The 26,965-nt window shown below is 46.1% G+C and overlaps 1 protein-coding gene across 2 annotated transcripts in view; it reads right to left on the bottom strand.

The window, feature by feature from the left end:
- The window catches only part of LOC119437026 (piwi-like protein 1), a 150,086-nt gene that overhangs the window by 22,957 nt on the left and 100,164 nt on the right, over nt 1–26,965 (bottom strand). For both annotated transcript variants that reach the window (XM_037704086.2, XM_049660232.1), the window contains 5 exons: nt 24,697–24,885; nt 10,794–11,006; nt 6,941–7,327; nt 2,974–3,041; nt 739–916 (listed from right to left, as the gene is read on the bottom strand). In XM_037704086.2, coding sequence (XP_037560014.1) covers nt 739–916; nt 2,974–3,041; nt 6,941–7,327; nt 10,794–11,006; nt 24,697–24,885 — 1,035 coding nt within the window. The remainder of the gene's footprint in view (nt 1–738; nt 917–2,973; nt 3,042–6,940; nt 7,328–10,793; nt 11,007–24,696; nt 24,886–26,965) is intronic.

Consider the following 26,965-nt stretch of genomic DNA (forward strand, 5'->3'; position numbering starts at 1 on the left):
ATCACGGGCGTTCGGAGAATCCAAAACTTGCGTGTGGGACTGGCACAAACAGAAGGAGAGGATTTTCGCCAGCAAAGCAACACGGAAAGGTTTCAGTTGACTGAAGCAGGGCGTATTCTGCGACGATCCACTTCGGCGATATGATCGCCTTGGCCCTATCTTGAAAGCGATCTGCGACGGGGAGAGTCCGCCGCACTGCATGCTAGCACTTACGGTCAATGTGCTCGCCACGCTTTGTTACTCCAGCGTTTTGACAGCCAGTTTTCACGGTCAACGAGTGAGATATGTTTACATTTGCTTGCGTGCGCATGACACTGTGCATGTTTATTTATTTAGTAAGCGAATGTTTGCAAGCTTATACGGCCAATAAGACTTATCCTTGCTTCGTATTATAGCGGTCTGCTAATTTGCTATCGCAATCGATGCTTCGTATTATAGCGGTCTGCTAATTTGCTATCGCAATCGATGCTTCGCCTTTCAGGCGAAATTACTTTTTTTTTTATTATTCGCAACTTTAGTGCATCGGGAGTAAATCTGTTTTTCCAAATGAGAGAAAGTTGTATTTCTGTATGAAAACATGATGTGTGCGGTATTGTAAAGGATTTCCTTTTTTTTTTGTCATGGAAAACGGGTGCGCGTTACAATTGAGGGCGTGTTAGAATCGAGTAAATACGGTAGCTACACCAACCGAGATTCCCTCATTCCACCAGCAGGCTGATGTCTAAATGAACAACTTACCTGGCACGGAGCAGGCACACGGACACAACCAGGCCAGTTGTAGTACAAGTGTGTGAGCTTGTAAGTAAGCCGCTGTATCTGGTCAGGTGACAATCCAGTTGTGTTCCGCAACACGACATAGTGTGTAGGAGTCACTGTTCCCTGCCGCACCTTCTGAGACACCAGGAAGAAGTCGCACCTATACAAGGAAGACGGGCAGTCATAGTCATACAGGGACACTCACACTAAGCTCAGCCCATGCAGATGCAATTCATTTCAGGGTAAAAATGTTGTAGTCCGTGAGATACGTGAAGAATTTTCATTAAAAGCAAAGAAAAAAAGTACATTAGCGGAGCACTGATATCATTGTATGAGTAAATCTCCGATATATAAAACACAGACATATCAAATTATTGTCTACATTGAGGTCTACATTGAGCAGTCATAACACCCCGTCCAGAATCACATGCAAAAGCACAGCGCTGTTATGCATGTCTATTGAATTCCCATTCACTAGCGCATTCAATGTATCGAATGCTGTGCCTCGCCTCTGCAGGTGCGCTTCTCCTAACAAAGCCAAGATTGCATTTCATGCCAAGTGAATTATTCTATGCTAATGAAACGAAACTGCCAGATACTGGCAAGCAAGACATTACAGTACGTGCCATTGAGAATAAATGAGGAAAGTATGTCTCAGTTTTGCTTGCTGTAGATGCAGATTGCTCATGCAAACTGCAGCCGTTCGTTATCGGCAAGAGCACATCATCACACTGCTTCAACAACATGAGAGACCTGCCAGTCATACATGTTCCACAAAAAACATGGATAACACACAAATCTTCACAGAGTGGCTCTGGACATTGGATGCTGCACTGGAGATGTCTAACCACCAGGTTTCACAAAGAGCATTTTAGGGTTCCGCGAGTAGGGAAAAACGAATCTAACCTCAACCCCCTTTCGACGAAGATCGGATGCAAACCACTACACGCCACTCCACATTTTGGTAGTCTTCATGGAAAGACCACAGCAGTAGCTGTTGTGAGGCAACAATTGGTAACTAATGAATTACATTTTCAATAAATTGTAATCGGTTACTTTTTTTTGTTTTTTGTTTCTTTTCTTTTTCTTTAACCCTTTGAAGGTTTTTGCCGTATCTGTACGGCGGCGGTTTTCTGTCCAACAAGGTCTTTGCCGTACGGGTACAGTTTCGATCCTCCGTTTGAAATTTCGCGCCATAATGACGATGCATGCTCACCGGGAGGCGCTGCCACCTTTTAGGACTTACAAGAAGCGTTTGACATTTGTGCTACCTTCTTGCGGAGATAAACAGAACTGATTTCTAGTTTCAGCGCGTGCGTCGCGCAGACTGCGGCAACACCTCTTTCGCGGTTTCGGTTTCGCCGCGTGATCGCAAAGGAGGCGCGCGAAACGTGATTTTTCTCTTTGTCGGCACTCCCTTAAAGGGGCGGCGGAAGTTGATTTCTACCTTTATTGGCGCTGCTCTTCGCTTGTTTATCACCGTCGCTCACGAGGTATTCTCGCTCTCTGCGGCAACGCGCTTTCGGTTCCGCTGCGTGATCACAACGGAGGCGCGCGAAACGTGAGTTTTCTCTCTGTCGGCACTGTCTTGCAGTGGCGCAGAAGTTGATTTCTCTCTTGATTGGCGCTGTCTTAGCTTGTTTATCAGCGCCGCTCACGAGGTATTCTCGCTCTCTGCGGCAACGCGCTTACGCGGTTTCGGTTGCGCCGCGTGATCGCAACGGAGGCGCGCCAAACATGAGTTTTCTCTCTGTCGGCACTCTCTTGCAGGGGCGGCGGAAGTTGATTTCTATCTTGACTGTCGGCGTTTTTGGTGTGCAGACTGCAATAAGGCGCTGTGCGTAGAACCGTGTTTCAAGGAATACCACACTCTGAAATATTATTGAACATTTGGAGTTCTGAGTCATGCCGACATCCAAAATACTGTTCCTAATTTTTTTTCACTATTTATTCCCGACTTTATACATTTTGTACATTCAATATCCGCAATAAAGTAATTTGACCATATGGGAAAGTTTTTTTCAAAATAATTCGACCTTCAAAGGGTTAAATGTGTACAAATCTGATTTCCAGAATGATATATAATGGTATTCTAGTGTACTGCACTGAAACATCCCCAGCCAGCTTTATGAGTGCGCCTTCTACTGGGACAAGTCTGCTCTTGAATTGCCCCTCGTGTAGTGTGCCATCTGCCGTAAAGAGTGTATAATCACTCACCAGTCTGTCCGTGTGACTGTATGGTCCACGACTGTCCCAGGCATTGGGTTGTCCACTTCTTTCGCATTCTAGGAAAAAAACGAAGGGGGGGGGGGGGGGATTGTTGATTGTTGGGAGAGCAGAAGTGAACGTAATTGCTGCACGTGTGCACTTTAGCATAGCCTCGGTTGCAAATAAAGGATACCTTACAGCCTACCGCCACTGCCTGTCAAGCATGCACCGCAAGTCAAATTTGGCCTGCAAGGAAGTGACACTCAGCCAGTTTCAAGTACCTCACAGCCAAATTATTATTCTAGCATTATTCTATCTCCAGTTCATGAGTGACAACAGCTGCCACACCAAATCATATCGCTCATCAAATCGCTGGGTTTAACGCAACAAAGACAACACACAGGATATAAGACATGCAGAAGTGGAAGACTCCAGACTATATGGACCACGTGGGTTTGATTTAAATAGCACACAAATTTTGGTATGCCAGCATTTTTGCATTATGCCCGCACCAGAATGCGGCCATGATGGCAACACTCCAACACCTTAATTCTGGGTTTCCCAGACATGCAGCCCATGGAGATCCTTTGAGCAGCCAATGCAGCCAAATTCTGCAGTGTACTTGCTTTAAAAACACTTGACAGTAATTCTGCTGTTTTGGGCATAGCAGCCATCACTCATACCAATGTTGAACACAGAATCCAAAGTGCAACCATAGAGGATTAAAGCATGGAGGGAACTAACACAACCAGAATGTGCCATAATCATAGGCTTGTGCAAATATTCGTAATTTTTGAATATTTAATCAAAGATTATGCTATTCGATTAATCACTTCAGCCTGAATTTCAGTATTCTAAGTTTTCAAATTGTACAAATATACATATTTTTCCGCGTACAAGCCACACCTGCCAATTGCAACACCCCGGAAAGTACAAAAATTTGTCCGTATAACCCCTGAAAATAACTGCATACAACTCCCGAATTCTTTGTAAAAACTGTCTCCATTCACGGATACACGAATCGTCCCCGTCATATCTTCGGCCAGCTGTTCTGCCACTACCTCTCTGGTGCCATTGGTGGCAAACTTTTCCCTAAAAGTGGCTTCTCAGCAGCACGAGCCGCACTACCATAAAACCACACCCCAAGCCGAAATTTACGCTGTCATGAAGCCACACCATTAAGTCATAATTCGCATGTAACCCACTCACAGATTTTACTGTTAAATTTAATGAAGTTTTTTTCATCTGTGCGCTTGCCAAACAGAATGGGTTGAGCTCGCATGTAGATGGAAAACATCAAGCTGAATTTGCACAGCACAGCATAAACTTCTGGCATCATGTAGTCAAGGTCGCACTTCACAGCATCGCAACGTATGACGGGCGAACACGAACAGGTCCTGCGGCCTCAACCACAACAAAATTTTAAACAGACTGAAGCACAACAGTGAGCAAGAGCCCGTAAACAAAGTTTCTGTGCAGCTGGAGTTGTAAGAAATGATGAACTTGCATTGTTGCATGAAAATATCTGAATTACGACCTTTGAAAATAAGCTGACTCCACAGATGAACTTGTTTCCTTTTTGACAAGAACCAATTTTCTTAGATTTGTCAATGCCTGGCTCTTTATGTGAACGTTTTATGCAAATCCCATGACTATTCAAACTATTCACTTCGAATTTATTCAACACTAATTATTATTCACTTGGACTTTGCTTCTAATCAAAATATTATTCACATAAGCATACCATACCACAGTAAAAATAACACAGGCACACGAAGAAAAAAGCTGAATGACAATTGCATTTAGGCCAAGAGTTCAAAGGTAAAAACTCAGTTGCATAAGCACCACCCTAATAGACAATATGCAAAAGTCTGTAAGCAGGCTTTTCCACAAAGCTGATTTTCCCTAACCAAGATGGCTGCATTCCTGCCAGTAACTGTTAAAGTTAAGAAACGCGTTTTGGAACCTTGGACAGTGCAGGGAACTGATGGTGGCAGGAATGATTTCACTGACCCACATGTTGATACTTTAAGATTCTAGCCCGAGGTCCACCATCTTGGTTGCGTCAAAGAAGGTGTGTGGAGAAGCGCACTTGGAGGTTCTGCATATTGTCTACTGACAGAAGTTTAATGGCACAGTAAGGCATGCCCCATGCATGCTTGAGTACAGCAGCAAGTGCCATTCTGAAAAGCACTGGCTCTTCGATACCACCAGGTTTTTCACCTAAAATGTCTGCCAAGTGCAAGGCAAGAAGTGGACAGAGCCAACCATGATTCTGGCAGATTTTGCAAGATTTCCACATGTTTTTAAGCAAGCTGTACAGTCACCCAGAACATTGAAAGTTTGCAACATCTCCCAGTAAACAGAAATTTTCAAGTTTGCTTTCTTTTTTCCCATTCTTTTCTTTACCTCAAAAGAACAAGCCCATGTTGTGGTGCGATTACAGTTGACTTTCGTTAATTCGACCCAGCCGGAACCGACAAAATTGATCGACTTATCCGGCAGGTGGATTTAAACAAGATGCAGAAAAAACACCAACATACATCGCGTTTTGACGTGTGTTTAACGCATTCAGAACAAATTTCCTACTAAAAGAGCTCCAGCCAACCCATGTCCCATAAACACTGGACATGCAGTTCCTTTTAAAGGGACACTAAGGAGAAACCTAAGTTGAGATGTATATATTAGTAAATTACCCTTGTGCAATGCTAAGAAAGCCCCTCTTACAGTGAGCGAGAAGAGGCTTGGTGAGCGAGGGGAGATGCAAAAATTGAAGTGTGGCAGCACATTCATGATCGTGCAGTAATCTCTTTTTTTTTTTTTTTTTTTTTTATCAGTAAAGTTGGTCTGCACTGCCTCCTAAAAAAGCCAAGACTGAAACTCGGCAAGGTTAAAGGACTCTCACTGAGCCACAACAGCTTATAAGGGCCCTGAAACAGTTTTTATCTAAGTCAAGAAATACATTTATAGTTAAACCTAGACTATTTCAGAAATACTTTGCAGCAAAAAGTACTTCAATGCGTTCAGCAAAAGTGGAGTTATTTGTTTATTTACAAATACTGCCGTCTCAGTGTGAGATATTGCAGGGGTGGGTACATAAGTAGTCTAAATAGGTAAAATCAAACATTATACAGCGTACAATCAGTAGAGCATTGGCAATCAAAAATTCCACCATTTCAGATTTCGGCACCTACAACGTGCCAAACGTGCTGGTTCTTAGTGAGCCACAGTGTGCTCAGCAAACGGGCACATCACTACACCCCGCGGCAGCCATGTATCTATGCTACATAGCAGACGGAGCAACATGCAACTGTTATGCGTATGCGCAGCGTTTGCTTTGTGCCCAACAGGGTTGGAGTGCGCACTTGCTCTCATGTGTTCCAGTCTGGCTGTGCTACATGGTGCAGACCACTTTGTCCTGCACCAGCTTGACTGACAGATAGTAGCCCCATCCAACTTGTGCATTTGAAGTGCTGTCAATAGCTCAATACGAAGCGATGGCTGCCAAGGCGTCTAGCCAGGAGCTGCCAGGAGTGAGCGCACGCTGGTAAGCGTACGTCTGGTCTGACCGCAAGTTTCATGTGGTTCGAGGCTAGTGAAGTGTTGAAAGCTAATTTAAATTAGCAAGACCCAATAGCTACAACACCTATAAACAGGGTGGCCAAATAGCACAGCCGTTTATCCCGGTCGCTTTGAAGTGGGTGGAGAAAGCCTCACTTGAAAGAGTGAGAAATACAGAGACTTCAGGACCCCTTTAAATAACAAAAAATATTTTCAAATCCATGATGTCCCAGTGACATGCCCAATAAAAATGAAACTTAAAAATTTATATTATTTTCTAATAATGAACTTGTTAATGCAAAATTAACAAAAAATAAGTTTTGAAAGAATATTTCATCAATCTAAACTGATTTAGTTTTTCTCTTTAGTGTCTTGTAGCGCTTTCCCAAGTCACCTGAGAGGCAGCCTCACTCACCAGCCTGGCAAAGATGCGGGTGTTGATGCGCTTCTGGACAACCACTACAGCAAGAGATGGATTGTAGTCTGGGCTCACGCAGCTGAAGGCACTTGTCAGTTGCTCAATCTCGTACTCGCTCACATATTTGAGCTGCCCATCACCTACACCATCACGATAGAGGAAGATACGATCCGGACGACGATGGTTCACCTCGTAGAACTTCGCCAGAGCCTCAAGGAAAGCCACCTTGAGGGAGTTGACGAGCTCTTTGCCAGGGTCCTGGAAGGCACACTTGGAGAACCAGCGTGTCATGTTGTGGTTCATGCTGGCCACAAAACCCAGCACAGACTGCCTGCCACGAGTGATGTCATGGTACACGTCCACACCTACCACCATCACATTTTGCTGCAAAAAGAACGGGGAAAGAGAGGGTCTCATGGCCTGCATGTTTTAGGAATTTAAGTACTACAAAATATGTGACATGCAACTGAAACTGTCCATAGAAAGGTATCAATATACTTTTAATTTCTTTTGATCTCTAACTATAAAATCAAACACTGCCATACTGCTTAAAACACCTCCATGAAGACAAGTACCATAGTCTTTAGTGCACTTTTTCAATGAGCCCATTAAAGGAGTATTGAAATTATATTTTCAACTGATTTTCTTAGCATTCAATTAAGGTTCTAGACCTCTAAACACTAGAAAAAATAATGGAAAGCCTCGGAGCAGCCTAAGAAATTTAATATATAACAGCGTTTTCTCCAGCTAGTTTCGGTTTTGTTTCACAGAAGGTTACTGTGTCGTGACATCATGATGCAGGAGGAGGTCACGTGGAATCAGGACATCGCAACGTTTTGACACTTGCTCAGGCTCACATGGTCGCCTCCTATGCTGCTATTTGTCGCGAGGCCCATGTAGCTACATAGCAGATGAGTGACCGAGCTGAAGCAAGTATCAAAATGTCTCAATGCCCTGCCTCCCGTGTGGCCACCTTCTGTGCCATCACAACACAACACAGTAGAAACGAAACCGAAACTGGTTGTAGAAAAGTCATTACAGTCGACGACCGATTATTCTGCCACCAATTATTCGGACATGCTTGACAGCTCCGCGGCACCGCCACTGGCCCCATAGGCTTAATATAAGGACGCCAAAATTTCAGACACCTTACAGCGTGTCGTGCAATAATTCAGACTGACTGCACAGCCGTGTGACAATTTGGCCAATGAGTCAAGCAGAAATAGCGATATGGTAAACCATCGTTAAATAGAATTTTTTCCCTGGCACGGTGTCAACTCCATGGGTTTTTCATCCTTTACCTCGAAATGCCACTGCGCCGAACTTCGGATACCTCGGAACCTAGACTGCAAAAATGCTAAAAAAAAAATGAAAGAAGAAAAAAAAAAAAGACACTGCCGAAACATTTTTTGTACTTTTTTGCACAGCTGTGGTATCGCCAAAAAGTGAAATCAGGGCCAGTATATTGCAGCGATGCCTTTTCCGATGCTAATGCCTTTTCATGCTTGGTCAGCGGTCAGAGCGACGGTCTGCTCACCCTATGAACGGGATCATCCGGCTACGAGTGGTGGATGATAGGACTAGCATAGAATAAAGCATAACGCATCGCTACAAAATACCTGCCCAGGTGTGCAATTTTGTCCCAATGCCTTTTGCTTGATTCTACTTCACCCTGATCTAGTTCTCGGCCAGCTGATTTCGAGTACGAGGGCGAAGCGTCGCTACGACCGCTGACGCACGCAAAGAGTGCGAAAAAGAGTAGCATCGGCCAGAGGCGAGCGCGCCACCACTTGTAAACACACCAGCCACGCACGGCAGTGCCTCGATGCCTGGTGGCAGCTGTTGTGCGTGGCTGCGCTGGCAGTGGTCACGTTACTAAGCAGGGCGGTGGCGAGCGACGCTCTGTGAAGGTTATCCTCGGTTGAAAACTCCGGGAAACCAAGCACGTTCGCGAGATTTTTAGCGTGACTCGGTTTTGAACGTGGTGTCAACATGCATCTGAGTTTGCGCTTATATGTGCGAGGTTCACCGTTGCCTATATACGACCAACATGTCGGTTGCTGGGTCGCACATAATATCGCAAAAAATTACCTAAAAGTACCGCTCCTGGCACATTGAGCTTTTGAGAGGGAGTCGGTGGTTACCGGCGCCATATTGGAAAGGCGTCACGTTGACTTTACGTGGTGGTTATGCTTATATTTTCGTGAATTCGGCTATCTCAAAACTCCGGTTATCTCTATTTTGTTTCCAGTTCTTACTACTTCGAATTGACGGGGCATTACTGTATTTTCGTTTGATATGTCACCGGCACCTCACTGAAACCGAAACAAAGCCTAGTCAATCTAGTTTGTCCATCACACCCAAACCACAAGACAAGCCAAGCCAACAAGTGGTAAAGACTGCATTTGCGCGATTGGTCATGCAAGTTCCGTTCCGTTCTGCTCTTATCCACCCTTCACGGCAGGCTGATTTAGTTGATAACGAGGGTGGAGCTTCACTCTGACTAATGACTAAGCACAAAAATGAATAACATAAAGGCATCACTAGAAAATTGCAGCCACACTCTCTCTAGGCCACATGCAAGTGTATGTGTGCGTAGCAACACATTGACAAACTCGGGTCGTATTCTCAGAAAATCACTTTCGAAGATGGTTTCACTGTTCAGATAATTTCGTGTGACTAGCACCAGGCACATTAACGAGCAGCACCGTTCTCACACTGTGATAAGATAGCAGCTTATTTTTTCAAATGGTAGTAAGAACACAAAGTAGAAAATAATCTTTAAATGTAAGCAAGCACAGTCAATACCAGGGAACTAATTTTTCGTGAAAACCGGAAGAAGAGATATACCATTTTGACAGTTAAAAAAAAAAGCAATAGAAATTTTAGAAAAAAAAAATTCAGATCCCACGCACTGTGGGAATCTGTGCGTGGAAGCTTTCTCTGCTGTTTTCATTGTTTGACGGTATTTGGCGGTGGTGTTGATGGCACAGGACAGTCGTGAGGTAGAACTTTTGACAGGTGGCAAATCACACCGAACCTGATAATGAAATTGCATGGATGCCTCCTGCTCTTTACCTTTGGCACCGGAAAAGCACGGAGCAGTGATCAAGTCACGCGATGTGCGGCCCTTTCGTCTGTCACGCAGATTGGCCTTACGATAACTCACCTGCCGTAAAGTTGGGATAACCCTTCTCTATGTTGGAGAAAAACTGGAAGACAACTTTCTAGCCAATAAATAAAGGATTGCCACGAAACACAGGTCCACTATTAAACTGAGAACCTCATTGGGTATACAGTACAACAGAATGTCACAAATTCATTAGTTTCGGAGGAAAAAACAAGCAATTGATTTTATTCAACAAAAATATATATTTTCCAGACCTTCATATGCGAGAACTGAGCTATAATCAGTGCTGGCATACTAATTTGGTGTCCCCTTTAATAAGAGTAAACCGTACTGTATATCTTCATTTCTCTGGATCTAAATTACTGATAGCTTGCAATATTCTTGTTATGCAATGCTAGGAGACTCCGAAGCATGTGTAGCGTCGTATTTACTTGGCCAAAATTTGTAAGCATTAAATTTTGCAAAATTTTTGCTGATATTTGATTCAATACTTGGCTTTTCTTTCTGGATTTAATTCGATATTCTATGCAAAATCTACTATTCAGTATTTGCACACCCCTAATAGTAGTGTTTAACATTCACAATATTCACATAAGTCATCTCCTACAACACAAACTGCAAGATTTTTCTGCACTGTAGTTGAGAGAAACATTTGTCTTTACACTGAGAGCTGCAGTATATAGTATCACTCAAGTAGAAAGCACGTGCTTGCATGCCTACCAGTGGAATGTCCACCGCCCAAAGTTCTCCGCCAAGCTTGCAGTTGATCTGCAGGGCAACTTTCTGTGTGACACTACGCAGCTTTTGCTGCTGTCCAATGGTGTTGGAAATGATGACCTGTGATGGCACAGGCATCTCCACACAGCACAACCGCTTCACTGCACTGTACCGGTCATCTCGTGATGTAGGAAAGATGATCACAATGATCTGCACCTGCACAATTGAAACAACAGCTTGTGTGCAAACCCATGACAAAAAACGCTTTACCTTGCACTAGGCCGCGCAACACTTGAAACAGTGAAGCTGGGCGATCGTAGCCCAGCATTTTCTGGAAGTGCACGCGAACTTTTCATCTTATTACTCATGGTGATGATAATTTCTTTTCGCGCCTCTCGGAGCTACAGCCGTCACTGCGCGTTGCATAGCGAAGCTTGCAACACCGAGAGACCCGCTCCGTGAATACGTCTCTCTCTCGTTCTCATAGCGCGTAAAACCTCTTCAGAACACTTTTAGGCTACGGCAGATCAGTTCTGCGGAAGCCCACAAGGCAAGCAATAATCATGACGGAAAAATAGTGTTATCCACCTGACTGTATAGCATGAAGCTATAAAGGAAACCTATACAGGTTTTTCATAAACCACCTTTAAATTACATACCAGATGTGCCAACTAAATGTGGCCTAAAAAAATATAATCAAGGGCTTCCCCTGAACAATGTCCACTTGAACTAATAGCATTTATTACTGTACTTATTCAGCAAGGTGTCAATGAAAAGGTTGTGGAATACGTCGAGAAATGACCGATAGAGCATATATGGCGACCTAGGGCTTGCGTGGACCTTTTTTCTGGGAAAAAAAAAAAAAGAGAGAAAGCCTGCGAACTTTTTTTTTAATCCCCGTGACAACACGTCCCCACACCAGTAATGATGTAAACATCATTATCAGTGCATTGTGTATATTACGAGCGTGCAAACCTGGGCCACAGTCTTGTAATGATTCAGAAAGCGAACTATTACAATATCGCGCTACTTCACGTTTGAGAGGGACCGAAGATGCATGCCATTAACTGCTGACGCAGCGAGAAAAAAGCGTGGCCACTCGTCCCCAGTGCCCCTATTTGACAAGGTCTGCATAATCTTTGGTGCACAGAAGCGTTGTCACTTTTACTGCGTTTTTTTTTTTTTTTTCACAGGCTTTCTTTCTCGTTAAAAAAAGCTTTGACGAATCCTAGGCTGTTTGAAATGCTGTTATCGGTCATTTGTCAAAGTCATCCGCAACGCTTTCATTGGCATCGCATCCAAGCTGACTTTATAAATTCAGCTAATTGAACGTATTCATGCACAATGAACGAGAAATAGTCACTGTGGCCACCGTGAACAACACCCATCAAGGTACAGGGAACGCCGTTCGCGTAGAGCCTTCAGGTAATTTCTAATTCTTGGCGACCTTCAGTTAAGATTACAGAATACTGCAGAATAAATGTGAAGTGAAGTACTGGTCATCGCACGTTTGCCACTATTTCACATCAGTTGTCGAGAAAAAGTTAAGATATTTTTTTAAAACAATAAAAGGATGAAAATGTTCACTACCTTTTCGGTGTCACCGACCAAGATTTTAAATAAGCTTGATTATTCGAGCTTATTCGCGTTTCCGCCACAGGCGCCATAAAGCCAGTCTAAAACGGCAACCAATATTTCGTTCGGCGAACGATGGTTTATTCAAATTTTTTTACTCATCTGCACAAGTTGTGTTGTGAACATTGTTGCCACAAATGCAATTTCGGAGGTTTGCAGTTTCGCTGAACATTTAATTACGACCACAATTTGGCTGCAAAGGTTGACTAAAACCGATACACGATGATAGAAATTCCACCAAGGAAGAAGGGTGATGGAAATGTCTTCATTCTTCACATATATACTCCACCCAGCGATCGCACATGCGCCATATCAGGCTTAGTCCGTAAAGCAGTCAAGCGCCGTTACTCATAGTCTGAGCCTTCAACGCGCCACATCCTGCCTGGGGGTACAGAAAGCCCAATATAAAGGCACAGTCCTTTGGCAAACCATACAGGATCTAGGTCTAACTACACTCAATGACATAGGCACCCCTACCAGAATAGGAAACAGCATAACTGCCAATACAACCCCCAGATCTCACACTCACCAAGAACGTACAGCGACCACTACCTGCTCGAAACGACCGTGGAAACAGAACCATTCACACCACCGCCACCTAAAGCCAGAATCACCAATTGGGATAATTTCCGCAACGCCAGGGATAGTAAGGCTCTGATCGACATCGAGGACCTGTGATTGGACCCGCGAGCTTGAACAGGATGTACAAAGCCACACCGCAGTCACGGAAGTGGTGAATGAGCAACACACGACTGACCCCAAGTTACAGCACTTCTGGGAGGCGCATCTAGGGCTGCAAAAGCGCTGGAAGTCTCAGAAACACAACCGCAAACTCGGGAAACGAATAGTCAAACTGGAAAATACTGCAGAATACGCCGCAGAGTTGGAAAGACAGCAATGGGGACAGGTATGTGATCGGGTCAACGGTCAGCTAGGCAACCGGAATACTTGACCCTACGCAGTCCAAGTCAGCCCAGCGAAACAAATTCATTCAGATCGCGCATCAACACGAGGGGGCACTGCGAATGATCTCATAAAGAGCCTCAAAGACCGATACATCAATACGCATCCGACGCCCAATCCGTACTCGTGGTATGAAGGTGAGGAAAACCCGGAATTAGACCAGGAATTCAGTATAGCAGAGACATGCCACGCCCTCGGGCAACTGAAAGCCACGTCGGCAGCTAGCCCCGATGGTGTGACTAACAAAACACTTAGAAATCTCGACCTTACGTTGGTTACGGCCCTTACTAACCTAATCAACACATATTTGGAGAAAGGGGATATTCCGCAAGAATGGAGACACGGCAGAATCATCTTCATCTCAAAACCAGGCAAAAGGATTAACATTGAAAATCTCAGACCAATCTCCCTTACGTCGTGCCTAGGCAAGCTCATGGAGCACATGGTCTTAAACAGGCTCAAGGTGTACGTGGAAGACAACAACCTTCTCCCAAACAAAATGATAGGCTTCAGAGCGCATCTCTCTACACAGGTCATCATGCTCATTAGCGAAGAAATCATCCCGCGTAGCAGCTGTGTCAGGGCAGTCCTGGGCTTAGATCTGAACAAAGCCTTCGACAATGTCACGCATCAAAGTATACTTACCAACTTTTCTAGGGATGGGCGAATGGTGAATTTGAGGTTCAAAGCGAATTCGAAGCGAATAAAGATTTGGTCGAATAATTTCTAATCGAATAGTTCGAATAGTATATATCACATATTACAGTAAAACATAGTTAATTCGAACTTCACGGGACAGAAAAAAAAAAAAATGTCCGAATTAACCGATTGCCGAATTATCAGGGTATCCAGAAAATAAATAAGCAAATGCTTATTACGTCAGCACGATTTTGTTAGTGTAATGGATGAGCAAATTCCTTTGCTATTTTGCACAAAAGCATGAGCAAGGTGAAATTTTCATCATCTCGTGACTTTTTGGCTCTCGCAGCGGCGATCGAGGCCTCGTGACTCCCTTCGCAGCATGGCCGCGGCACGCGCCATCATTTGCGACATGCTTTGCACTACCATGCGCACACCCCGATTATTTTTTCGCCAGTAAGCTGACCGCCAGCAGATCGCACGTCCATCGCGATGTAGCCGGTGCTCTTCAAGCTCGACAGCTTTGGACCGAGTCAAACCGAAACAACTGTTTGTCGCAACAGCGGTCGCTATCGACGCAATTATGAACGGCGACTTTGCGGTGCTTAAAGCACGCGGCCGACGCACGCACCGAGTCAGAACGAAACTACCATTCGCTGTAACAACTGCAGACGAAATCGCGGTCGCCATCTATGCGATCATGGATGGACTACACAGCTTTTTAGGCACACGGCCGATGTGCGTATTGAGTCAAAACGAAACTACTTTTATTGCGATAGCAATTATATGGACACTTCAACCGGATTTCTGCGGTCGTCGTCGCCGTCGCCGTGAGGTTCCGTATAGATAAAATCTTCGCCGCGTGCTGTATGCCCGAGCGGAAGCGTGCGGGGACGCGCGCTATCACGTAGAGCGAACGAACTCAATCTCCCACGCGCAAGCAAGGAAGCGGAAAGCCAGCGCCGGAGGGAGCAGGGGGGGGGGGCACTTCTCTGCCAACAACCGCGCTCGTCGCTCGTCCGCACAGTCTCTTATCTCTCCCACGCGCAAGCAAGGAAGCGGGAAGCCGGCGCCAGAGGGAGCGGGGGGGGGGGGGGCACTTTTACTCTGCCAACAACCGCGCTCGTCGCTCGACTGCACCGTCTCTTATCTCCACACGGCTCTGACCTTTATGCACTGTGCATTCTGTTGAAGCGATAGACCGTACGAACCTTCGCCCGCTGCGGCGTATGCGCGCTTGCTGCCAGCGTTTTGACAGTCGTTGTCTGCAGTCATTCAGTGTGATCTATTCATGTTTGTTTGTGCGCGCTCACACCACGCTTGTTCATTCAGTTAGTAATAGTCGGGCCACATTTTCCAACGCACGCTACACATGTAATGCTGCCCGGATCGTAAGTGCAGCGCTACAGGTGTGTCCCTTCGCACGCGCTGCCCACGGGGGGGGGGATTGTTGATTGTTGGGAGAGCAGAAGTGAACGTAATTGCTGCACGTGTGCACTTTAGCATAGCCTCGGTTGCAAATAAAGGATACCTTACAGCCTACCGCCACTGCCTGTCAAGCATGCACCGCACGTCAAATTTGGCCTGCAAGGAAGTGACACTCCGCCAGTTTCAAGTACCTCACAGCCAAATTATTATTCTAGCATTATTCTATCTCCAGTTCATGAGTGACAACAGCTGCCACACCAAATCAAATCGCTCATTAAATCGCTGGGTTTAACGCAACAAAGACAACACACAGGATATAAGACATGCAGAAGTGGAAGACTCCAGACTATATGGACCACGTCGGTTTGATTTAAATAGCACAACGAAGGGGGGGGGGGGGATTGTTGATTGTTGGGAGAGCAGAAGTGAACGTAATTGCTGCACGTGTGCACTTTAGCATAGCCTCGGTTGCAAATAAAGGATACCTTACAGCCTACCGCCACTGCCTGTCAAGCATGCACCGCACGTCAAATTTGGCATTACACATGTAATGCTGCCCGGATCGTAAGTGCAGCGCTACAGGTGTGTCCCTTCGCACGCGCTGCCCACGGGAAGCGCTTCTCATCAACACCACCGTTTCACACGCGCCTTCTCGTGGTCATCGAGTCTCTCTTCATGTCGGTCTATTTACGCCGCAGCACACCTGCTTACTTAATCAGCTCATGTTTACTACAATTTATATTGCTACCAAAGCCGTTCACCTTACATCGTATGACATTGCTGTGTTGCTATCGCATTCATTGCTTCGCCCTTAGGGCGAAACTGACATTTTTTTGCCGCAACCGCTGCGCAAGAAACCGCGCCAGCTATCGATGCAATCATGGATGGTGACCATGAAATCCCACGGCCAACGCATTGTTATAAGCGGCGGTAAACGCAATAAAGGCACAAATAGGCACGAAGCGTTCCGTCATTGCTGTCATTGCTGCATTGCTGTATTGCCGTCGTTGCTGTACATTTTTCACTGATAACTATGGCGATGCGGACTCTGCCGCTTCGTTTCGGTTGTACGCTAGCGCCATTTCTGCTCTTTTGCATTGCACATTTCCGGCTCTTAATTGCAAAAACGTATAGCCTTCGAGATGTGTACCGGCCGTCCGTGGCTTCTGGCTGCCTATTTGGGAGCGCCGAATTAGAAAATATTGAATACCTGAGTTCAAATCGAAGCGAATAACAAATATAGAATTATTCGATCGAACATTCCACAATACTGAATATTCACCCTTCCCTAAACTTTTCCCAAATTAATCCGGGCCCCAGAACATGCAACTACGTCCGATCTTTTTCAATGAAAAGAACGGCCAAGATCTCAGCCGGCGGCACGAACTCAGATCCCATCAGCATGGGTGACCGCGTAACCCCACAGGTTTCGGTGCTCTCACCCTTCCTCTTCAACCTGGCCCTGATAAACCTGCCGGCTAAACGAAGAACTGTACCTAATCTCAGGTTCACCTTTTATGCGGATGACATCACCCTATAGACTACCAAAGGGCGAGATAGCGACATAATAGATACCCTGCAAAGAGCAGTCGACATTATAGAACCTCATGTAGAAACCATGGGTCTTAGCTGCTCACAACCTAAATCCGAGTTACTGCTCAAGCGCGACATCCCAAGAGGCAAAAAAGCTACTGACTACCCCATCCCGGATCTCAAAATCCTGGTACAAGGAGAACCAGTCAAAATAGTAAGCATTCTACGATTCCTAGGCATGTATGTAGAAGAAAACCGCAGTAATCACATCACCACAGAAAAATTAAGACATGCCACAACACAAACTACCAGGCTCATTAGGAGAATAGCAAACAAGCGAACAGGGGTAAAGGAGCAGGACCTATGCAAACTAGTCCAGCAAAATTACATATGCGCTCCCGTACCTGGAAACACAAGCGATTGACGGACTAATTAGGCAAGCTTATAAAGCAGCCATCGGGCTCCCAATCAACACGCCTACTGAAAAGCTATTACAGCTAGGAATACACAACACCTTGGACGAGCTTGTCGAGGCCCACCGGAGGGCACAAGAGCTCAGACTAACCCAAACAACAGCCGGCAGAGAAATACTAAAGGCTATAAGCAAAAATGCTGAACCCTTGGTGGAGGTCGTGAAGAAACTCCCCCCAAATATCACAAAAAACCCTCACTATCGAACCTCTACCAAAGAACGTGCATCCTTCCTACCATGAGGGTAGGAGAATAGCTAGAGCCAAAATTCTAGCAAATAAATGCGGGGGAAGGCAGGATGTGGCGTATGTTGATGCGGCGGCATACCCCGGCAATACCAACGCCTTCGCAATAGCGGTCTCTGTGGCAAACGGAGAACCGATATCAATAGCTACAGTCAGAGTCAAACACTCCAACGTTGCGGAGGAAGCAGCCATAGCACTAGCTTTAACTAACCCCAAAATTGAAACAGTTATAAGTGATTCCAAAACTGCCATTATTAATTACTCGAGAGGAAGAATCTAAAAAACCTCTCTCGAAATCCTCCAACACTACCCTGAAAACCAGGGGGACGCGGAACTGATCTGGGTACCAGCTCACTCTGGCAACCCTGCGAACGAGGCTGCTCATAGTATGGCTCGAGGATCTATCGGCTCGAGTCGTTGAGCCCGGAACGCACAGAGGAAGGTCTCATCAGTACCCGGAAATCACCCAGTACTAAGTTAGCTAGACAAACACTAGCGCCACCTCACAAAAGTCTTACCAGAGCTCAAGAGGTTAAATGGGGACAACTACAATCCAATACTCTTCCAAACCCGGTCAGAATGCACCACATCAACCCAGATGAATTGAAACCCGATTGCTCAAGTTGTGGTCAGAGAGCCCCAATGGAACACATCTTTTGGAACTGCCCCAGTTTTGGACCTCCAGAAGCTTGTAGGCTCTCAAAAGTGGGAGGCCCTGCTGGACAGCTCTGATCCGGAAGTACAAGTCCAGGTCACACGCGAGCCCAAGAGGTCACCTTCAGCAAAGACTGAGGGCGATCCCCCCTGATGGGGTCGCAGAACCCATCACTCCCAGTACCGAGAATAAAGTTTTATGACTGACTGACTGACTTGTCAAAAATATGCAGTGAAATTGTGATAATTTAAACCGCTTCATTGCGACGGTGCATGTGCCGCAAAATGAGTTTCATGGTTGGCTGGGCACGCACGTTGGGTTAGGCGTCGGCCACAATGTACGAAAAATGCTGTAACAGCGGCGCGAAATGCATTCTCTCGTAAAGTTGACACTTTGACTGTCTTCGGTACGTCTCAACCTTTGATCCCACGCCATTGTTACGATTTCCTGGACGATGGTTTCGGTTTCGTTCACGGCTTTACCATTTGACGTGCATATATACAATTAATTTCGCGTCAACAAATTTCCGCCACAACGAAATTTTTCACGTGTCCCGTGAATTTCGTTGTAGCGGAACTCGACTGTATCTCAATATGTCACTATCTAATCATGCACATCAAAAAATCAAACGTTCAAACTTGGCAATAGAATTGAGGAATCAACATATGTAAACAGGAATTGACCAAGCTCCGACTGTATATCACCCCAACTACTGGCGAGAAAAACACATTCACTCACATGAAAGAAGAAATCCACCTGTTTACTACACACAGCAATGAGCATGACAGCAATGAGCATGAGACAGCAATGCACATGCCTGCCTGGACCAGAGGACAACTTCAACATTATCAAATATTTCTAATGAATGAGGTTGTACAGTCACCAACCAATAATCTGGACACCAATCAGACATGCTTGATTATTTGGACAGCTTCGTGATACAGCCACTGGCCCCACACACTAAATGCATAAGACGACCTAAATTTCGGACACCTTACAGCGCACCACGCGATAATTTGGACTCCGATTGCACGGCTGTGTGCTAATTTGACCACTGCGATGAGCACAACTAAAGACAATTTAGTTTTAACAAGTCGCCAGAATGGTGGTCGGCAATCTCGCCGGCACCTCCTCGAAACCAAAACTAGTGAAGCCTCGTCGATCTAGTAGTCTCCGACCGTGCTCAAACCCCTGGACGCGCAAGCCACTAAGTCGTAAAGGCTGCATTTGCGATTTGTCACTCGAGTTACGTTCCACTGATAATGCAGGTGGAGCGTCCCTCTGACCACTGATGAAGCGCAAAAAGTGTAAGAAGGAATAATACGAAGTCATAGCTAGAAAATCGCAGCCATGGATTGGCTAGGACAACGTCAAGAGTATGTGCGCATAGCAATAAGTGATAAACTTGGGCCCCATTCTCCGACAATCACTTTCAGCGCCCAGGTGACTTTCCTCGTGACAAGGACAGATGCCAGCATTTCCACACTGATAAGATAGCGGGCTTAGCACCCGGAGACACTGATGCGTTTTGCGCTAGTTACGCGAAATTGAAGATGTCGGCGGAAGTAACAAACCGAGAATACGGCCCACTTTTTTTTGGCCACTTGTGGAATAAATTCACTTATTTTCTTGCGAATCTGGTATTTCAGACTCCCAATTGTTTGTACGTTTTGGAGGTCTTTGTCGATTCCGCATTATCAATCGGCTGCTGTACTACAGTCGAATCTCGATCATTCGAACTCGAAGGAGCCCGAAAATTTGTTCAAATTAAAAGAAGGACGTACTTTTGAAGTATTCGAGCACCATAGCACGATGCACAAACGGTGCGAGTCATGAAATATTGCGGCGCAAATAGCGAGCGCAACTGCCCACCGCCCGCCAACGCTCGCTTCCCGATAACGGAAGGAAACGAAATTTCAGGGAGTGGGCGGCGCCGGCAAGGCGACGGGTGCGCGTGCACAGAGACCGTCAAAGGTCAGGGAGGAGGGCAGCAGGGAAGCAGATTTGGTCTCGGCAACTCCGCCGCTTCAGTGGCACCCCTCGCCCTCTCTCTCAACTCCCTCGTAGCTCCCTCACCTTTGACTGTCTCCATGTGCGCCCGCCGCCGTGCCGGCACCGCCGCTCCTGTTGGCCCAGCGCCACCTTAGCCCGCTCCCTGAAGTTTCGTTTTCTACCGCTATTGGGAAGGCGAGGGTTTGCCGGCGTGGGCAGTTTCGTTGGCCAGACTGGGCCTCTGCCGCTGCATTGAGGGGTCTCTCCTAAGCTTTTGCTCCATGGCGGTGTCGGAGCAATGCCGGTCGGAGGCGCCGCCGCGTTATTTGGCACACTGCTGAGAGCATTGTCGGTGTGCGGTATGTTCAAATTAACCGTCGCAAATGCTTTCGTGTTCGAATTACCGAACGTTTTCGCCCACTGAAATTCACATAACTTTGACGGGACCACAGCGTCAGTTCGAATAAACCGGCAGTTCGAATTAAGCGTGTTCGAATTAACAAGATTCGACTGTATATTGAGGTTGAACTGCCATGCTGTTTCAAGGAATACCCAATTATGGCCCAAACAAAAACGCTGCACAGTGACAGTGCACTGGAACATGTGCTACAGATGCAAAGCAAAAAACAGCAAATGAGGGACCAATAGTGTCGGGCATATTCATGGCTATGGCAGCTCCATTGATTTCCAGTTTTACTAGTGACGTAGCATAAACGGAAAGCTTTCATTCTTATCATTCCTTTGGAGCAGGTTCGGCACAATCAGCACAGCTGTTCCATCATTGCACAAATGTCAAGCTAATGACAAACACTGTCAGGCTAGCCCAGAAAAGTTCTCAAAGTCTCTGCTCAACAGGAAAAAAGTTCGATGAATTGCAGATTAGGTCGAAGATGACGAAGCTCTAGCAGTGATGAAATCACTGCAGCAACTTCAACCCATTTTAACTTGCTGAGATCCTTAATCTGAAGCAAGGACCTACAAACCAGTGTAGTTTTTAAGTAAAACTCATTTTCCTACTTGATTCTAATTTGCACACAAATTTCAGCCACTCGTTCCTGGGAAAAGAGTGAGCATGAGAAGCAACACAACACTTTAAAAAAAAGCCTTGTTACAGTAAAAGCTCGTTAATTCGCACCTCGTTAATTGGAATTTTCGAATAATTCAAATTAAGTGGCACAGTCCGGCCATGCTCCATAGAGCCCCATGTATTGAAAAGCTCGTTATTTCGAATGCTAATCCGGCCCGCCACGGATAATTCGAACTGCGCGCCGCCGTAGCCAGCTCGCAGTCTCTGCTGTTAAGCGACAGATGGCGCGACATAAACTATCATCATTGCGTGTTTTTAGAGGGCAGCGCTTGCGTTCATCCGCAAATTCTCTGCCGCATCGTCATGGACAGCGGGATACGCAGTGCGTTCGGTGGCAACCCCGAGATCGGCCATTCTCTCCGTCGCCAGTGCAATCGCAATGTCTAAGCCTACGAGTGCGCCGTTGCTCTCTTTTGTTCCGTACGCGTCCGTCGCAGACCGACACTGCTCGCATGCCGCTATGTCGTCGCGTGGAAAGTACCGTGCTAAAACGTTGAAGGAGAAAGTGGAAATTGTGTGGGAAGTGGATGTAGGGAAACAGAGTAAGAACGAAATCGCCAAAAAGCACGATATACGAGAAGCACGCTGTCGACCTACATCCGGAATAAGAAGACGATTGAGGACTCCTACGCGGCTGAAACTTTCGCCAAGGATCGGAAAAGAATTCGTACAGCTAAGCACCCGGACCTGGAGGCAGCATTGCTCACATGGATCAAGGAAAAACGGAGCCAGGATATCCAATTGAGTGGCCCCATCATCGTAGCGAAGGCGGCTGATTTCGCGCAACGTCTGAACGTCTCCGACTTCGCCGCTTCAGACGAATGGTTTCACCGCTTCAGGAACAGACACGACCTCGTTTTCCGCAGTGTGTGCGGCGAAGCCAAAGCCGTAGACGCGGAAACCTGCACCGTGTGGCGGAATGGTGCGCTACTAGACCACCTGAACAAGTACGCACCATCCGATATTTTTAATGCCGACCAGACCGCCTTGTTTTTTAAATTCTTACCGAACAAAACGATCACCTACAAGGGGGACGTGTGCGCAGGCAGCAAACGTTGCAAAGCGCGTGTGACGGTGTTGCTTGGGGCCAACATGACTGGAGCAGAGAAGCTCCCCCTATTTGTGATAGGGAAGTCGAAGAAACCTCAATGTTTCAAGAACATCCGCAAGCTGCCGGCCGACTATGCAGCAAATAAGAAGGCCTGGATGACGGGCGAGCTTTTCAAGCAGTGGCTGAGGAAACTCGACCGAAAATTTGAGCTCGGCAAGAGGCAGATTCTCCTCCTCGTCGACAACTGCTCGGCGCACAAGGTGGAAATCGAGTTGAGAGCCATTGAGCTGGTTTTTCTTCCGGCTAACACCACTGCGGCTCTTCAGCCTATGGATCAGGGCGTTATAAAAGTTTTGAAAAGCTTTCATAGACGTCACATTCTTGAGAAGTTTCTCCTGTGCTCCGATAATGAGAAAAGCTACACCGTGACTCTGCTCACAGCCCTGCACATGCTTGTGCATGCCTGGAATCAGTTAATCACAGAAACAATTGCAAATTGTTTCCGGCACTGTGGTTTCTGAGCCCTTAACACAGACGGTAATGAAGTTGAAGAGGACGTCCGCGCTCCGATTCATGTACAGGAGGTGCTCGGCGATGTGGACTTCAGCGACTACGTGAATGTCGACAACTGTGTCGACGACTTGACCAATGATGAAATTATCGCCCAAGTCATCGGTGAAAATGAAAACCCAGCCATGGACGATGACAACGCGAATGATGACGATGTTGGTGAAACACCGGTACGACCTTCGTTGGCACAGGTGATAGACGGACTGAATCACGCCCGGCTTTTCTTCAGTTTCGAAGAAGGCAAAGATGATGCTTTCCGGCTCATTCGAGCTCTGGAAGATAAAGCAGCAGCAATCGCTTTCAGAGGCAAAAAGCAAAAAAACCATTACGAACTTTTTTTTGAAATAAGTGTACCCAGAGGTGCTCTACCTTTTTTTTTTGTCATCAGATGTGGCTTTCTTTAATCACTTTCACTAGTTCGAATTTCGGTTAATTTAACTCGTTAAGTGTCCCCGTGAAATTCGAATTAACGAGCTTTTACTGTATACCACACAGCTGCCCCACACAGCTTGGCTCACCATAGTGTCAGACAATTGCTCGTTGTAAAATGCTTACCGTATTTACTTGATTCTAACGCGCCCTCGATTGTAACGCGCACCCGTTTTCCGTGACAAAAAAGAAAATAAAGATCCATTACAGTAGCGCGCACCTCATGCTTTCATACAGAAATACAACTTTCTCTCATTTGGAAAAACAAAGATTTACTCCCGATGCACTAAAGTTGCGATGAATAAAAAAAGTTGCAGTTTCACCCGAAACGCGAAGCATCGAATTTGAGAAGTAAGGATAGCTGTTTTATCGGCCGTGTAAACTTGGAAACATTCGCTTACTAAATAAATTAACAAGCACGGTGTCATGCGCGCACAAGCAAACGTGAACACATCTCGCTCGTTGACCACGTAAACGAACTGTCAAAACGCTGGAGTGACAAATCGCGGCGAGCGAATTGACCTTCGTGCTATCATGCCTCTCGCTTCAACGTGACCTATAAGCGGAGAAAACACGGTGCATGGCAGACTTTCCCCGTCGCAGATTGCTTTCAATATAGGGCCAAGCTGATTGTATCGCAGAAGTGGATCATCGCAGATTACGTCCTGCTTTGGTCCACTGAAACCGTTCCGCATTGCTTTGCTGGCGAAAATCCTCTCCTTCTGTTTGCCCCAGTCCCGCACGCAAGTTTTGGATTCTCCGAACGCCCGTGATGCGGCCCGATTTCCTTCCATCTATGCACACATGATCGCTTTCCTTTTAAATGCGGCATCATGATGAATTTGGTACTTCATGCTGATAGAGCAGACGCAGAGAATGTTTAGACGGACGGTAGACTATTGCCTAAGCACGTGTACTGCAGCACATGGAGGAAGCTACGGTAGCTAGGCTCGACGCGCGTGCGAGGCAGCCATTTTGAAATGCTGACGGCTATATGGTAACGCAGATTTAGGCTCGCACTCGATTCTAACACGCACGCAATTTTTGGACCTGTTTTATCGGAAAAAAAGTGCGCGTTAGATTCAAGTAAATACGGTATATGCTGGAAATCGACTAAAGCAGTGATAGCATGCAATGTCGACAGTTGAACTCTGAATTAGCCACAACACAGCGGTTGCAGCAACACAGAAATGGTGCTGTGTACATACCGTTTTGCTAATCACGTCCTTGATGGCACGAACATATGAATCAGTGCTGTCATTGGGCAGTTCACGAAGCTGTGGTGCCCGCATACCAATGCCCATAGAGGGGCACACCTTGCTCATCATTTGTGTGAATCCCCGTGTACGCTCCCCATCACGCCTTGCGAAGATCACAACCCAGTTTTCAAGGTTGACCTGCAAGAAACCAGACACCAGTGAACAGGAGGGCATAGTTTGGGTATTGTGCCTTAAATTGATCTCAAACCAGTTTTCAATGTTTGGCCTACAATCAAGATGTATTAAATTGTGGGATTTATTGTCCCGAAACTGCACAATAATTACAAGGGACACTGTAGTGGAAGGCTCCCAACTAACTCTGACCACTTAGGGTTCTGTAACATGCACCTAAATTTAAGTACACAAGCGTTTTCGCACTTCAACGCCATAGAAATGTGGCCAGAAATACTATTCACCGCTATTCATGGCACCTTATGCTGAGCAGCAGAATGCTTTAACCAAAATGCCTGGCAACAAGCTTAGCCTACCCTGTCTCTATACTTTTTGTTTCACATGATTTCATCAAGCTGCGAGTGTTTTCAATTCAGCAAGGTGACTTCAAGGCATTCTTTAACCAGGTTCGTAAAATTAGCATCTCATCAAACACCCAGTAATACGTGCAAGTGCAGGTTCAAAAGGTGACTTCATGGCATTCTTTACCAGGTTCGTAAAATTAGCATCAAACACCCAGTAATATGTGCAAGTGCAAGTTCAAAATTAAATTCTGGGGTTTTATGTGCCAAAACCACAATACGATTATGAGGTGCACTGTAGTGAAGGACTTCGTATTAATTTATAATGCAGTTTCTACGGAAAAATCTAGCAGCCAAGTGCAGTAACAAGCACTACTCTCAACGAAGTGCGCTGGCCGATGGAAGAGGAGAGCAACGAGGGCGATGCAGAGGAGGATGAAGACATTTAAAAACAAGAATAAAGAAAAGTGGCGGCACCATGATGCAGCTGCGGGGTGGTTGCCTAGGCGACACAGAAGCCTTTGTTCGGCTGCTTAGCAGCGCCATACACGGCAGCTTCGGTTTGTGCGCAACCGTTGCAATGCGCGCCATGGTTAACTGCAGATATCACCAGGGTGTCTACCAAGTTGACATTTTCAGATTCCCTGAGTTTTCCAGGTTTTCCCTGAGTGATTTTGCTAAATTCCCTGAGTGAAACGGAACTTTCTTTTACATCAAGATGGGCTGACACCATGTTGCCTGATGCTGTCACTCTTTAGTAAGTATGTTAAAAAAAATGCTAAGCATCAATTGCGATAGCAAATTAGTAGAGAGCTATACGGAGTAAGGATAGTAGTTTTATCAGCTGTATAAACTTAGACATGCAGCAGCACCAGCAATGCGCCGAACTGTTGTCGACGCCGTCGACGTTTTGCCCGCGTTCGTACCGAACGCGCACGGCGCTGGTGACTGTTGCCTGTGCCTCTGGGGGCGGCTCGGAAGTTTTCGACGAGATCAGAACGGGACACTCGTCGAGCAGCGTCCGAAGTCTTTACCACCTTCTCGCCTCACCACATTTTTATATAAATACACATTTGGTGGCGCAGCTAAACGTCGCCTCCCCTCCCTCCCTCCCTCCATTGCCGCAACTTTCGTTCCCTTTCAATTAAATTACAGCTAATTTAGGGACGGGCGAATAGTGGATTTGAGGTTCGAAGCGAATAGTGATTTGGTCAAATAGTTTCGAATCGAATAGTTTGAACAGTATATATCACATATTACAGCAAAACCTAGTTAATTCGAATTTCACGGGATTGAAAAAAAAATGTCCGAATTATCAGGGTATGCAGAAAACAATAAGCAAATGCTTACTACGTCAGCACGATTTTATTAGTATAATGGATGAGCCTTTCGCTATTTAGCACAAAAGCAGTGCGGAAGCTGCAATTCTCGTCATCTCGTGACTGATTGGCTCTCGCAGCGGCGATCGAGGCCTCGCGACTTCCTTCGCAGCACGGCTGCGGCGCGCGCCATCATTTGCGACACGCTTTGCACTACCGCGCGCACATCCCGATAATTTTTTCGACAGTAAGCTCAACGCCAACAGATCGCACGTCCATCGTGATGTAGCCGGTGCGCTTCATCCTCGACAGCTTTGACCCGAGTCAAACCGAAACAACTGCTTGTCGCAACCGCGGCCGCTATCGACACGATTATGAACGGCGACTTTGCGGTGCTTAAGGGTATGGCCACGATAGCGGCAAAAA

Source organism: Dermacentor silvarum, chromosome 1 (genome assembly GCF_013339745.2).
Source record: "Dermacentor silvarum isolate Dsil-2018 chromosome 1, BIME_Dsil_1.4, whole genome shotgun sequence".
Lineage (NCBI taxonomy): Eukaryota > Metazoa > Arthropoda > Arachnida > Ixodida > Ixodidae > Dermacentor > Dermacentor silvarum.